Raw genomic sequence first — 15,887 nt, 5'->3', positions numbered from 1 at the left:
AGACCTCAATCTTTCCTGGATAGATCTCTGGAAAAACTCCAAGGGCTCGATTCATGGAATATTTGCTCGGTTCAAAGTCAATTTGCACTGCTGAAAAGTGACTTTGCACAGTTGACACAAACCCTGATTCTTGGAACTGCGCAAAGTGTATTTTTGCTGTGCAAAGTCCGGGCAAAGTAAGTGCATAGTCATTTTTGCAGTACAAAATTAAAATTAAAAATACACTTTGCACGGTTCCATGAATCAGGGTTTGTGTCAGCAGTGCAAAGTCACTTTTCAGCAGTGCAAAATCACTTTGCACCGGACAAATATTACAAGAATCGAGTCGTAAATGTTTGGCACATCCCAAAAATTGGGTAATTCTGCGAATCACCAAACATGTTCGCCAAAGCACTATTGCTGACCCATAGTTTTGCAATGACCACCAACATACCAGTGTTCTAATACATTCTTACTGCCCCTTCAGGTGGATGATATGACTAGTTATGTGCCCAGAGGACCGACCTATTGGCCCGAGCAAAATAAAGGCACAGGGCACATGCCTGGCTGTATTGCCCACTCAGCTATACCTGGATGCTAGTCTAGGTGTGGACCCAAACTAGAATTAAAAGGGAAAGACAAAATCATCCAAGTGGATGCTGAGCCGCTCGGCAGCTGTGAATGACAGTGGGGAGGGATTTGAAGATGTGGGGGATGGGGTTGGAGGCAAGTGCCTGGAAGAGAACAGGCGATAGAGATATAGGTTTGGGGAGGGGGTGTTTCGACAGCAGGCGCTGGGGCGGGGGAGGCTGTATTTCTGAGAGCCATTAGGGGCGTTTGCCATATCGGCAGATATTGCCTGTATGGCCTCCATCCTAATTGACTCTCAGGAATTCTATGTCCGACTCCAAGTGCCAATAGTCAATTTTACTGCATAACTATCTCACATCAACGCCTGGCGACTGGTCTCTTCATACGACCACAGTTAAATACCCCCTGCAGTTTGAAATCCATCTTCGGCTAAGTAATACAATTACCATTTTAAGATGAAAACAATTAAAAACATACAGAACATTTCAGAATAAATCAACCTAAAATGGCAATGGGTCCTTGCCTGTGCGCCCATTATATGAAATATATAACACAGCCTACACGGTCTATATATATATATATATATATATATATATATATATATATATATATATATATATATATATATATTAGATGTATGCACTTTAACATTGCCGGCGGCATTTTAGTGTGATGTATTTAAAATGCTCTGTAGGATTTTTCTTAAACTATTATATATTCAGCTTTAGACCTTTCTCGCTATACATTAAGAACACCCGCCCGATACAAGGCCACCAGACGCTCCCTTTTTGGCGCATTCATGTTGGCACTGCTGGCCTACCCGGAGACACGCACAGAACTTTAAGAGCGCTCAGTTGCTCCATTTCTCATCTTCAATCGATGCCCTCTAGCAGCGCCCTCCAGTCTCCCTGGATGCCCGCCTGCCTGTCATTGCAGCGCCAGACGTGGCAAACGCTTTCCATGCTGTCACTGCGAGATGATCAAAAGACAATAGTAAACCCATTAAAATGATCCGACTGCGTGCCTCGCTGCCACCTCTCCTGCCACTTAATACACAATGTCAGATGCTCACACATAACGTATTCATTAGTGAGAATTTTATGAGCGACTTATTTATTTTTCTATCAAGCTGTGATTTTTTTTTTTTTATCAAAGAAAAATATGATAATCAGAAATATTAACCAATGTAATCCCCTGTTTAACTTTTTCACCAGTAAGGAATATGTACCACCCTCTCTAGCTAAGACCCTTGCAGAGTCTGCAGAAAAAGGCATGTGGCAAAAAAGCCCTCTCTCCAACCAGGCAGATGTTGTACGCTCTCTGACCTTTTACCTGCCCCCCCTCCCCTGGTGTAACATGCCACACCCAAACGCCGGCACCAGACAGTCACGTTGGCAATGCAACAGCAACCTAAGGCACCCATGCCACTCTTTTCGAAACTTTAATGAGCTCAAAGAATAAGAAAGGGGGGAAGAATGATTAACATACACAATAAAAGTTTCAAGTACCACCAAGAGGGGATGTCCTGTGATACAGTCGCCTGGGAAAGGGCCTCCAGGGGGCGACATTTCCCCAAAAATGCACCCTCGGTAAAATTAAACACTTTGCACAAATATTCAACAATGTGAGTTCATAATGTAAAATGTTACCCCTCCTAGAATATTTGGGGAAAGTATTTTAGGGGTCAAGACCAAAACGTCCTCTACCTGGCAACTTTTTCCAGGTGACATTATCACATGGAACCCGCCAATTGTGTGTGTGTGCCACAGCACCAACCCATAGCCATCCCCTTGAAGTTGACATCAGGATAGAGCGACTGATCAATGCATTGAGGGTATGCAAATTAGCTCAAAAGGCCTGCGTTGTCTTATAGGTCAGCACTATTTTATATACAGCTTTATCAACCCAAGAAAGATGTTGGCAACCACGTGCAGATGTCACCATCGTTAGAGATTGCCAGTGTTGTATCTGCCACTTTTTCATAAGGAACACGGGGGATTTTAGCAGACAGCATCAATGTTATGGTTGGTGTAAGAATGAATGAAAATACAAACAAAAGCACTGCCACCTGAAATGTGAAGTAGAATGGGCAATTTCAGATGACATATAATTACCATGATTGCGCTGCAGATCACAGCACAATGGCCATGATTTTATTTTTCAACATCCAAATAAAGATGCCAGACATAAGGATTTTGAGTTACGGAACTGCCAATAACTATGTCACTTGATGTCTGTTCTGAGGAGACAGATTTTCTATCTCCCTACAGTTGGCTGGATTCTGTAGACTGTGGATTTTCGGATGTGGCGTGAAGGTGACCAGTCCCATTTCAGTTGGGTCTATATATATATTTATATATATATATTTACAACTTTAGTTGCGGTGCAGTCAAGTTGGGAAGATTCAACGCATCAACAATCTGGAAATTTAGTGGATTTTGGTATGCATGACCAGCTTAACTCGATGCGTTCCAGTTGATGTCCCGCATAATTCTATGTCCCCCATAATGCCATTTTGTATGTCAGTGTGAATCCCTTCTATTATAACATGTATGTGCTCATGGGCTTTGCAACGGGAACTCGCCAAGTTAAGCTGGTCATGACTTCCAACATCTGCTGAATTTCAAGGGTTTTGTTTACCTTAAATCTGCTCAACTTAACTTCATGTTAAATAAAGTTTTTCAGTGAATTTCAAGGGATTTGCTATACCAATGTTTTATTACGGGCCACTGGCCATGGCCTTTGTCCATGACCAGTGCCCACGGTTTTACATGTTCTCCCAATATGTTTCTTTTGGACCCATTAGGTGGCCACAGCCGCCTTTGGTCATGCCCACTGTATATTTTAAGAACTACTGGGCCACAAGTCGCCGTGTCTACTGTATATGTTCACAAAAGTGTTTCTTTTGGACCCACTCGGTGGCCACGACCTTAGGCCGTGGCCAATATACATGTCTTCCGAACTCACTAGCCAGGGCCTTTGGCCATGCCCACTGTATATTTTCTGGCCATGTTCACTGTACATGTTCCCCCACTATGTTTCTTTTGGCCCACTAGCCAGGCCATGGCCAGTGAGCCTGTGGCCGTGCCCACTGTATACTTTAAAACACTGCTGGCTTTGACCATGTCCACTGTACATGTTCCCCCAATATGTTTGTTTTAGACCCACTAGGTGACCACTGTCTTTGGCCGTAGCCAGTATACATATCTTTGGTACCTACCGGCCAGGGCCGTTGGCCCTGGCCAGTGAGCATGCCTTTGGCCCTGCCCACTGTATATTTGAAAACACTGCCGGGTCGTCTCCTCTGTACACGTTGCCCCAGTATGTTTCTTTTGAACCCACTATTAACCACATTTTTTTATCTCTCTCTTTTTATTATTTATTTGTTTAACCTGTGTCTAATAAAGATGGTTATATGGGCAATGTACTACAAATAACTCTGGTTATTCGTAAACGCCTGCAAATTACTGTGGTTATTTCCCTCTGACCACTTCCCCCAATCCTATAGCCGCATGTATCCACTGAATAACGGCGACTATGACAAACTATTTGTGCTCTGAACTTTATCCCTAGATCCCCCATCCCCAACTACCCATTTTCACATGGTGGCCCCTGTTGTTTTTCCACCTCGAAGTGGCATTTTATTAACTTATCAGTTTCAGCTAGACACTGTTATTCCCTTGATAACCGCGGTTCTCTCACACATCGAACAAAAAGTAATGGCAGCCTTTTTAGGTCTGAAAAGTCCCTCTCTTGCGAAGCACCATGGGAGATATCGCTATACAATTGAGAGAAGAGGAAACCCCCTTCTCTTTCAAATAAAAACGACTGGATGGAATAACCCCATACTCCTGCCAGAATTCGAGTCAACACTCTGTGCCCAAGTAGTTAAGTTGCTGGTCCAATTACGTCCAGCAGTTTTGGCTGTGTGATGGAGCAAAATTGTGACCTTTTCTCTATCGGATCATGAATGGGAACAAAGCCAAAACAGCATTTTGTCTTATTTCTTAATAACATTTTTATTTTTTAAGAGATATGTTTGCAGAATGTCAGCCAAATTCATCAGGCGAGTCAAAAGTGATTAGCAATTCATTTTTTTGGGTTTCCTATGTATCTCGATACTTAACTTAATTTTAGCACGGCAACCGCACATTATAATATATGTTATGTAGCCCACACCTTTCATGCTTTTGACAGACTCATTCTTTTCATCAATTTCTCAGTTTTTTCTTTCTTTTTTCTCTCGTGTTTTTGTTCAATCCCTTCCCTAGCCTACACCTATTACATTGGGCCTCATTATAAGTATGCCGGTCCAGTAACAACGGTGCTGGTAAGCTACCAGCACCATTGTTACCGGACCAGCATACTCTGAGTTCTGCGAGAAGGTGCCTTTCAGCCCACCAGGTATGACCTGGCAGGCGGAACGGCACTGGCTCGCAGACCTTGACAGTAGCACCAGCACCATTCATGAATAGTGCCAGTGCTACCGTCCTCCCAATTCCCATTTAGTCCAATGTGACTCGAATGGGAACGGGGAGTCATTTTTTCCGGCGCCCAGCAACAAGGAATTACCGGGACCACTGGGACTGTAATGCCCCGGTAAGTCCCTATTGCTAGGCGCCAGATAAAAAATGACTCTGACAGCAGCCGTGCCATTTTTACCGGCATGGCTACCGCCAGAGTCATAATGAGGCCCATTTTGTACTATCCACCTTATCATTCCTTTAATGCATACACTGAATGGTACATTCCACTGCATCCCTCTTGTCTACTCAATGTTCACCCCTTTTCTAGTCACAGCCTTAGGTGACACTCCCCATTTTAACATGTGCGCTAGCATTTTCGCTTTTCCTTTTCCCATGATGTTGACCTGGCTGCATTTTTGAAGAGAACATCTTTCCCTATTTCTAGGCTCTTTTAATGCTCACACCAACAACAACAGGATACAGGGTGTTATGCGCTAATCTGATCTTCGCTCCCACCCCAACACTCATGGCTGCAGACATCTGTACAATTCCACACGTAGTTTAGATGTTTCTCTTTCAATGCACTCCAACTTGCAGGTAAGACATTCACTGTTCACTGTCCTCCATAATCTCCCTTTTTGATTTTAAAGGGTGTATCTAGTGCATAGACATATGCAAACGACTGCACTGTGGAGATGGGCAGAGTCTCTTCATTGGCCCATACAGATCCTCATCCGGATGAAGTACTGTGCATTCAAAAGCCCCAAACTGAATTCCGTTACACATGAAAAGCAGGATTTTTCAACACAAAAACGGCTTTGCAGTTTAACTGTGAAAATGTACCACTACTAACAGAAAATTGTCAGGCAAAAGACACTGCTTGTTGACAAAAAGTAATGTATATTATGTTTCGTATGCAAAATACCAACACAGGCAAACCCTTTTTCTGGCTGTGGGACACTTCACAAAGAAATCCCCCACTACCAGTCTGGATTTTACATCCCCCAGGTAATTACAAACTGCAATTAAGTGTCCTGCTAAAGGTGTGGAAAACCCAGTGTTCCCCAGACTTGCTGGCTCTGAAGGCAGTTACTGCAGGACAATTTCCTTTGGCTGGAGCATGACCAACATGTGTGAAAATGGGGGATACAAGGAAGGTGGATGAAACCTCAACTTCAAAGAGATTAATACAAATTATGCTTACAGGCGAGCCCAATGAGAACATATGGCCTGAAGGCAGGAGAATTGCAATTTTTCCCACATGAAGATTTACTATTAATTTTATAAAAACTATTATCATTTAGGCCTTTTTCCGAGAAACCATAAGGCAGATTTTGGTCATTTATGTACCATTTTATTAGGTAATTTCCAGCCGATTTTGGAGATATATAATTCATTCACCTATGAGTTAGGGAACTGCCATGGCCAGTTAAACTAGGTTTCTAGCTGATGGGAAGATTTTCCAAATGTGAGATTTGGTCAATGGGTGGGGAATACAATTAGGATTATGGATAATCAATTACACATTCTTAACTTTTCACAGAAATAGCAGAACAATGCTACATGGCGGTGCAACATGGTGCAGACCTGGATGTCGTGTTATTTAATTCCTCGGGATTAGCTGAATCAGGAAATGTGCATATTATGGCAGTTATTAGTAAAACTATGAAGTTTTGCCACATTACTAATTTTACACCAAATGTTTACATGAGAACAAATGGGGCTTGTAAAGTAAGCTACCATATGTCAGCTCCAGACTCTTAAACAAATACGTAGAGAGGGGCTGGAGTGGGGAGGAGAGAGAAGGGTAACAGTCCAATTCTAGCTGCGAGAACTCTGGCAAGGAAATTTTCCAATATTATAAAATTGTTGGTGTCATCACTGCTATATAAGGGGAACTGCACTAGGAGGAAAAGACAGAGCTGTGGAAATGTACCATCAGATGGGAATGCTGAGAGTGCACCTGAGTGGAGCTGTCTATTTCTAGGAAGGCCTAAGAGCTGAGTGACCAGACCGCTGCCCTACCTTTCCAGAGTGTCCTGATATGCGGTGGCTTTCCTGAACTTTAAACAGAGACTTTCTATGTAAGTAAAACTGAGCCCAGAGAATCCAAAAGGTGGGGGAGTCTACTTGCCTTAAATCCTTTCTTTTTATAGTGGGCGAGGTTGGGTGCAAAACTGTGTAGATCCTTAGCCTACCAAATTTAATTAATGCCCAATTTGTGGAACACTACAGGGCGATTTTGCTAAAATTCAAAATGAACAAAGTTCACTTCCCAGTGTGCGGTGAAAAACTTTAACCTATAATTTAACTGGGTAACACTTTTTGTCCTGCTGACCGCAACTTCTTTGAGGAAGAGGGGTGACTTTGTTCTTAAATCAGTCCAATGTTTTTGTCCAAATTTCCCCCAAGACAGGTCTTTCAATGTGGGGAGGTCTGAAATCCAAAATTCCCCAAATCATTCCCATTTTCCTGTCTGACTTCCCCAACACAGACCAAAGTAGGGGGGAGGGTCCTGAAAAACAACTGCTAAATCACCCTGTGTTTATTTTAAAACAAAAGTGTGGGGGAAATCCAGATTGCCATAAGTGTTTGTGCCGATCTTGAAACCCTACTGCTAGCATTTTAAACCCAAAGGAAAATCAAAATTACACAACACTACATTTATAAATATTTTGGTTATTGATCAGTTAAATTATTTCTTGATGTGAAAGTTGTACAAATTAATGAATTGTGATTTGTGTTTAACTAATTTGGTTAATTGATTGAGTATTGAGAAGTTAATGGTGAGCCACAAAGAAGGTGACGCATGTAGTTAAGTGTGATTTCTATTACTTTTAATTTAAATGAATACAAATGTATTTCCTGTACACCGGTCCGGCTCCTGGTTCATTGGTAGCTGAAGGGGAGACATCCAAGGGGCATAATATGTGTCTGACGTAGTGCTGAGTAAAAGAATCTGTTAAACAGTTTGTTGCATCACACCTTGAGTGGGGAGGGAAGGAACTCCACATGTTGAGAGTGGCTTCTCAATAAACCCTGTTACAGTACCAAAGCCCATAATTACTATGTATTTATATATATATATATATATATATATATATATATATATATATATATATATATATATATATATATATATATATATATATATATATATATAGAGAGAGAGAGAGAGAGAGAGAGGGAGGAAAAAAGCCATTTTAACATTGGCTTTGTTTTGTGACTTTAGGGGTGCTAAGTGGGGTGGAAACTACTAAGTTCAAGGGCCATAGTCCTAGAGTAATTGTTTTCTGCATGGGCCTCTGGCAGTGCATGCATGTTTAACAAAATTCATACAGGTGATAAACCTCAGGCTTGGACGTTGGGTGCACCAGGTGGACCTGTAGATGGAATTGGGCCTACTGGACATTGTACTCATTTTTTGTGAATGCGAGTGAATTACAGGGAGTGCCACATTGGATTCATGATTGCTAATGGCATCCAATCTTCAATCTTGAGGATATGTAAAATGCTTCAAGAAGATGCCACTCGAGAACAGAGCAAGATGGGAGAGAATTTTAATTGACATGCCAGCTGCTCTCTGTTCATTCTTTTTTATGGGCTAAAAGTTTCTGGAGTGGTCAGTGGTGCAGTAGGTGTCCTATCATGTCATGTGGTCCTTGGCCAGGCTTCATGAGCTGCTCTTTCAGAGAAGAAACTGTAAACCTGATGTTTTAAAGGCCTGTTTTTTTTTAAATCTTCCTCAAGACAGCAAGACAAGATCACTGTGTTCAGTCTACTCTAGGACTATGCAGATGACAAACAGCTCTACTTCAATCTGCCATCCTCTTCCTCATCCTCCTCCTCCCTCATACCGGACTGCCTCACAGCTATTCAGACATGGTTTTCTGCCAATGATCTCCTCGCTGGTTCCTCCCTCTGGAATGGCCTACCTACCCCTTTAGACTTGAGCCAGTTCTTCTTATGTTCTGGAAACTTCTCAAGACCATCCTTTTCTCCTCTGTCTTCCCTCTCCCCCTCCCATGCTGACTCTCCCACTGCCACTGCAATTGGGGCCTGGCCCCTTCAGAGTCACACAGGGGCCAGACCTCCCCTACCGGTCCCTCCAACATCCCTTGCCAGCACTTCCCCTTGGGCTCCCTTCCCTGGATTAGCCGTAACCTGGTGCCCCCTGTCCACTGCACTCCTCCTCCCTTCCCCCTCTCTTTCACCTGGAACTTGCCGCCTTGGCCCTCAGCAACACTTGCCCACCTGCTCTCACTTTGGTCACCCCACTCCTGCACGTCTCCCTCTACCCCCTCCCGCTGTACTTGCCACCTTGTCTTGCACTTGCACGGTAGGGTTGTCACAAGGCCAATATAACCGTCGTTTGTTCTACTTCTTTCCCTGACCACACTCCGCCCCCCACACCCTGAACTTGTCTTGTGGCACCCAAAAACACTTGTGTTTAGGTGCCAAACAAATGTCCAATAAATAAAAATAAATCATGGCTTAATTTATGTCTTGCTGTGCCTTACTGGTGTCCTGCATGAGTGCTAGCCAAGCCAAATACACCAACTTATAAAATCCTCATCTTGATGTATTGTAGTACTAATTATGGTGGTTTCTTTTATGGGTGTTTCTCTTTGTTTTGTGACATACACATTAAGCTATCCAACCTGGAAGTAAAGTTGCTATGAACATAATTCATTCTAATAACCCACTATAAGAAATCGTCTCACTCTTATTTTTACCTTTCTAGCTGAGGTCTTACAGAGGTGTGAGGCATCTCTTCCTCAAGACTGTCACACTGTGCCTTTCACACAGACACCTTCCATTGCTCCAGAATCACTGGAACAAGGCTAAAATGTTCCACTTCTCGGTCATCGGCCAGACCCATATTGCCCAGGGTTATTACCTGTCCTTAAAATACCTTTTGGAATGTTCTTGGTGCAAGGAGGCAATGCATCCCACAATGTTTCAAATATGATATGCACAACCACCACGTTTATTGGACAAGGGGCACACTTATTTCACTTCCTTTGTTTTCTGACTTCTGATTAAAGAGTATGGGCTTCATTACAGGTCCGGAAGTAACGATGCTGGTGATACCGGCGGTTGCTCCGGACCCATAATAATTTACCGGTGCCTGACTTCCTGGTGCTACCAGCTCTTGCGAGTCCGTCAGCCCAGGAAGTCAGGCATCAGCAAATTGTTGGTCCCTATTCCCATAGAGTCCTATGGGACTTTATGGGAGTGGGGACACGGGCACACCGACACCGAAAGCAACAGTGCTGGTGCTCCCATGAAGAGTCTGCCTACCAAGGTCACTGTGCCCGGCAGGGTCAGACCTGTCAGGCACAGTGCCCACGGCAGGCAGACACAGAGTTTGCTGATCCGGAAACAAGGGTGCCGGGGAGCTTACCGGCACCTTTGTTTCCGGACTGGCAAACTCCTGATGAGGCCCTATATCTAACTTCTCACTGACATGAAGCATCCGGCTTTAAAGATGAAATGTAAGGGCATCCTATACAATCCACCAGCTCTAAAATCTGAGTTCCAATACAGAGCTGGTTCTTTTCATGGAGTAGCTGTATTCCAGCTTGCTCCTTCCCTCCATCCTCTGTCCCTATCTCTCTCTCTTTTCCCCTCACTCTTTCTCAGGCTTCTTCTCTAACTCCCTCCATCCCATACCCACCTACCCACTCTCTGATTCACTCTGTATTTCACTCACTGAGACATACACTCAACTTCTAGCTATTTCACATGGAGTCTCAGAATATTTCTAATGCCATTGCTGCGGTCATTCATTAATAACCTTTTTCCCTTTTCGTCGACTGCAATAACGTGTCCACACAAGGTACTGTAAATATTCAAACTTGTTGATAACATTTTAATTCAAAGTAAAAGTAATGATTTACAGTAAATATTTGTGGAACATATCAGACGACATGGTGGATCCATCTGATCAACTGTGCAGGAGAATCATCTCCTGATTGCTCAACAAATAACTTACAAATTAATCTCATGAAAATTTACTAATTTCAACATACACAACATACACATTTGGAAAGGGGACTGATATGAAGTACATTGGAATTTCATAAAAACATACATCACACTAATATGCAAGATCAATCATGATTTACTTACCTATGCCTTGTATCTCGGTTCCTGAAACATCATGGACCAATGTGGAGCAGTCAGAAAAAGCAGAAAGAAAATGTCTGTCAATATTATTAAATAAGAAATTAATGCCAAGACAAAAATGGCCATACAATCACAACCTAATAGATTAATTGCTCGGGCCTGAAGTGCAAAGCACTTTAGACTCACCATAAGTGACATTTGCATATGAAGGACATTATTGACTTTCTCTCAGTCAATCCGAATGCTTTAAAAACAGCCGCCACTGGCATTTACTACATTGAGAACATTCGGGTTCAAGAATCAGCCAGGAAAACAACAGAAAACCTTTACCTGCAAGAAGCATCAATGCAAGTTCCCACGAGAATTATTTTCAGCAATACATTCCAACATCTGATGAAACTCTTTGTTTAGAGAAGAATCGACTAGCATGTCCGTGGTGGACTATCCATGTGGGTGGGATTGAACTGATATGCAAATGGATAATGTTCCTCTGGTAGGGCAGAGTTGGCAAAAGCACATTCCTGCCTGATTGTAAACACTCCATAGTGGGCATTTTGTCATAGAACAGACCATGTAAGCCACGTGCATCCTCGATAGATTTGCTCTCATACTTTTGCGTAATTCTGAAGTTAAGAAGGGTAAGCCAGACATGGATTCCTTGAACTCTGTGCTTAGAGACATTGGGCCTCATTACGAGAATTGCGGAATGGGTTAACGGGCGCCGCTAATGGTGGCAGGCCCGTTAACTCCATTTGTCAATATTACGAGGTCCCCTCGTGGGACCCGGTAAGGACGCCTGGTAAAACCAGACGTCATTACTGGGTCCCGCGAGGGGACCAGGGATCTAACAACGGGCTAGTCGTAATCAGCCCATTGTTAGCTCCCGCTCTCATTCCCATTGAGCCCTATGGGGGCTCAAATGAGAATGGGGAAGGTCCGGGTCTGGGTTCCCTGAGGGAGGAATTACTGGGCCCTCCGAACTCGGAATGGCCCAGTAATTCTCCATTCAGGGAACCCAGACCCGGTTTTAGAGGCAGCCATGCCCTTATTAAGGGCATGGCTACCGCCAAACCCATAATGAGGCCCATAGATTTGCGTTTTGATATCCAACAAGACAGCAACACATGTATTGGGACCACACTTATTGACAAATGGATATTTCTCCTCTGGTAGGGCAAAGTAGGAATACAATATTGTAGGCCTTCCTTGCCACATAACTGTCTATTTAAGCTGTGTTCACCCTGAGTAGAGAGCCTCTGACAGTTGTGTCAAATAATTAATATGCCAAACTTAAAATAAAATCTGGAAACATGAAAACAATATTCACTTTTTACCTAATATTCACCTAATGCATGTGCATGGTACAAGTGTTCCAATTCAGCTAGGTTTACACATACAATTGTTCCCTTATGAAGTCAAACTTGTTATTTAAATACTAATTAAAAAACCCACATTTAATTTACATATATCTTGTTGGTTTACTTTACTCACTATTTATATTTTACTTCACCACCCCAACTCCAAAACCTATTATACCACTATGTGCCAATAGCCTTTTACAGAGAGGAAGGGGTCATTACTACTTGGAATAATTGCCCTTCCCAATGTAAAGACCAAGGGAAAGGCAGGCAATTATCCATTAATAAAGACCCTGCATTTGGTTCATAAGGCTTAATTATCATAATTGAAACCTAATGTGAGCCTTCTAACATAGAACATTTTGCACCATCCCTTCATATTCAGAATGTTCTTACAGAATACAACATCAAAGAGAAGTGGCTAGTCATATAATACCAATATAAGTAGCATCCCAGAGAAGGACATGGTTACATTAAAATCTGCAAAGTGGAATCATGGTACATTAAACACCTTATTTGTCAGCACCCTTTAGAAATCAAGAATGTGCATGACAATGTATTCCTGTGTGACAAGGTCGGAAGGCTGTTGAAACTCTGTTTGTAGTGGGCCACCATTGTCGACTCATGGTGGACCCATGTAATAGAGAGGTGTAGGACTTAGAGCTCCTTATATTTACTTTGATGTGTGTAACACCTCCTGGGCAGGAAAGGCATGATGAGATTGGCCTGGTATCCAGAAGGGGAGAACCATTGAAGGCAGGAGGGGGTGGCTATGAGGGGCAACAGGAAGGTGTGGGTTGTTCGGGTGAGGCCAGACCAGGTTGTGGCAGACTGACTGAAACACCAGAAGGAGGAAGGATGGTGGAAAGGGGCATGGAGGCTGCTAAAAGAACAAGTGAGACATTGGCCGGTGAGAGAACGTACTGCTGTGTTTGAGAGTGTGTGTTAGTCATGTGAGGGAAAGTAGTAATAGGAGAGTAGGGAGTGAGTGCATTTTGAAGGCGTGAAAGAAGGCTAATTGAGAAGTGGTGTGTAGGTGGAGTAGTAGGAGGCAGAGTAGTAGTGGTGGATAGGTGGGAACCGTAGTAGGGTAGATGAGGAGAGTAGTAGAAAGTAAAATCAGATGGTGGAGGTAGATCATAATAAAAGCAAAATTGGAATAAGATGGATGTATTATCCGACAGACAGAACGAGAGAGGGAGGTTGTCAGAAGAGAGAATGGAAAGGAAAGTAGTGAAGCAGGGAGAGAGAGTTTAGACACCTCTTCAAAGATTTAGAAGGGTTATGGAAGATCAAGTCAGTGCCCAAAGTGATTGAGGGCACCATCCAAATGGTCCACGATCCAAGATCAATGCCAACTAGATTGGTTCCTAAGGAATTCTAGATATATAGGACATTTGCCTTTAGGCCGTCACTCATAGATAGATATATTTTATGCAGTAGGGGTTACCCATGGCTAGTACCAGTCTGGGATCAAGTGAAACCTGGGTTAGGGATGGTATTGCCCGGTCCTGATAGAGTTCATATCGATCTGCTCAAGGATGAGCTTGGTATCTGGACCCCACTACTAACCCAGGTATTTGATTTTGTCACCAGGTCCAGGAGTGTGCCACAATCCTGGCGTGAGGCAATCATTTTGCCCATATTTAAAAGGGGTGATAAGAAGCAACCTGGGAACTATAGATCTATCTCCCTCATGGATGTGGTGGGCAAGGACTATACCAAAGTCCTGTTGAGGATGGGCCAATAAACCATATCCAGGCTGTGGATCAGTGCTTTAGGTTAAGTGCTATCCTTGCTAAGTATTTTTCTGTATCACTTTTAACACAAAGCCCACGTGCATATACAGCACTACAAAGTAAGTGTTCCCATTTTCTAATTAATAATCAAGAAATACAATGAAATATCAATTAATTAAATAATTACATATAGTAAACACAGTTTTCTACAACCCTGTCTAAGTAATATAAAATATAAACATAAATATAAAGCCATGGAATGCCTTTTCACAATAGCTCAGAAAACGCTCACAGATATACTGTTACACGTTCACACTCATTGATTCTTCTCTAAAGCGGCTTGTGCAATCTCTCATCTAACTATAGGATGTCAAAAGCATCCGTTTTGCATATACGACCAACTTCTTGGCACATTGTACTACAACAGCTCTTAAAACCATAAGGGCTCTACACATTACCAGATTCACGTAGACATCTCAAAACGTGATACACATTTTATAAGCATGTCTAAAAATGTTTTGTTCCAGTCTGGCTATGTTAACAATCACTGGAACTTGTGTATGTCTATCTTCTGAAACAGGGTTTAGTTTGTATTCACTAATTCACATGAATATCATCATTGTCTGATATTATAATTGTAATTGTATTGACAAATAGTTCCAAGGCTGCCATTCTCTTTCGGATCACACAACAATTCTAACTTTGCTGCACTATTTGGAGACAATCAATTATTTGATCATCCATGTAACATTCTGTGAATGAATGGAAAAATATATCAGAGCTTCTTAGTTACTCGATATCTTGCATATTGAGTATCATACACTGCACCCTTACGTGTGACATACATGACATGACTTTGGGTCGCATTCTTATAATTATTGTGTTTCTTTACGGCACATTAAACTCTACACAATATTTGTAGATCTGCATATGGTTTTTGACTGCATGTCCCGCAAGAGGCTGTGGTCTATTTTTATAGAAAAAGGGTGTCCTAGGGAACCTTCTGGCTAATATTCAGTCTAGATGCACTGATAACAGGGCATCAGTGAGGTGGGGACTGGGACGGGAGACAATGATTCTCTTTGAGGTTAAGAGGGGGGTCTCACGGAAGTGTGTGCTGGCGCCCCTCCTATCTGCTTCTATATTGATTAAATCATTGAGGATCTGTTAGTAAGCAGTTTCGGCCCTCCTAAACTAGGGAAAGATAGGCCACCTGTGTTATATTATCTCAATGACAGAGTGTGTTTCTATCGACTTCCCCAATGGGACTGGGCCACAATCTACAACTTTTTATTGGGAAATGTAAAGAACTCTCAATGGAGCTCAACACTGAGAAAACTAAAGTTATGGTGTTTGGCCAGAAATCCTGTAAGAAAAACAAACTGAGTATTTTAATTGAAGGGTGGTCCTGGAGCAGGGGAGCTCCTATGATTATTTGGGAGTTAGGTTTTTTTGATGATCTAACCTGGTTGGGCCAACACACGAAGGCTGTGGTGACTTTAGAAAAATACAGTGGCGGAGTTCACCGATTCTATTTTAGTCAAGGCAGAGAAGCAATTTCTCCGGCCATATATTTGTATAAGTCACAAGGTCTGGCAGCAACTATGTATGGAGCAGAACTG

General features: G+C 42.6%; 1 protein-coding gene across 4 annotated transcripts in view; it reads right to left on the bottom strand.

Annotated features, from left to right (window-relative positions):
* The window catches only part of TENM1 (teneurin transmembrane protein 1), a 2,006,416-nt gene that overhangs the window by 357,750 nt on the left and 1,632,779 nt on the right, over positions 1-15,887 (bottom strand). For all 4 annotated transcript variants that reach the window (XM_069612654.1, XM_069612656.1, XM_069612655.1 and 1 more), the window contains one exon: positions 11,172-11,192. In XM_069612654.1, coding sequence (XP_069468755.1) covers positions 11,172-11,192 — 21 coding nt within the window. The remainder of the gene's footprint in view (positions 1-11,171; positions 11,193-15,887) is intronic.

The sequence above is a fragment of the Ambystoma mexicanum genome, chromosome 5p, assembly GCF_040938575.1.
Source record: "Ambystoma mexicanum isolate Mex_15411 chromosome 5p, UKY_AmexF1_1, whole genome shotgun sequence".
Lineage (NCBI taxonomy): Eukaryota > Metazoa > Chordata > Amphibia > Caudata > Ambystomatidae > Ambystoma > Ambystoma mexicanum.
Note: the sequence above shows the minus strand (reverse complement) of the source record. Positions and strands in the feature narration are given on the sequence as shown.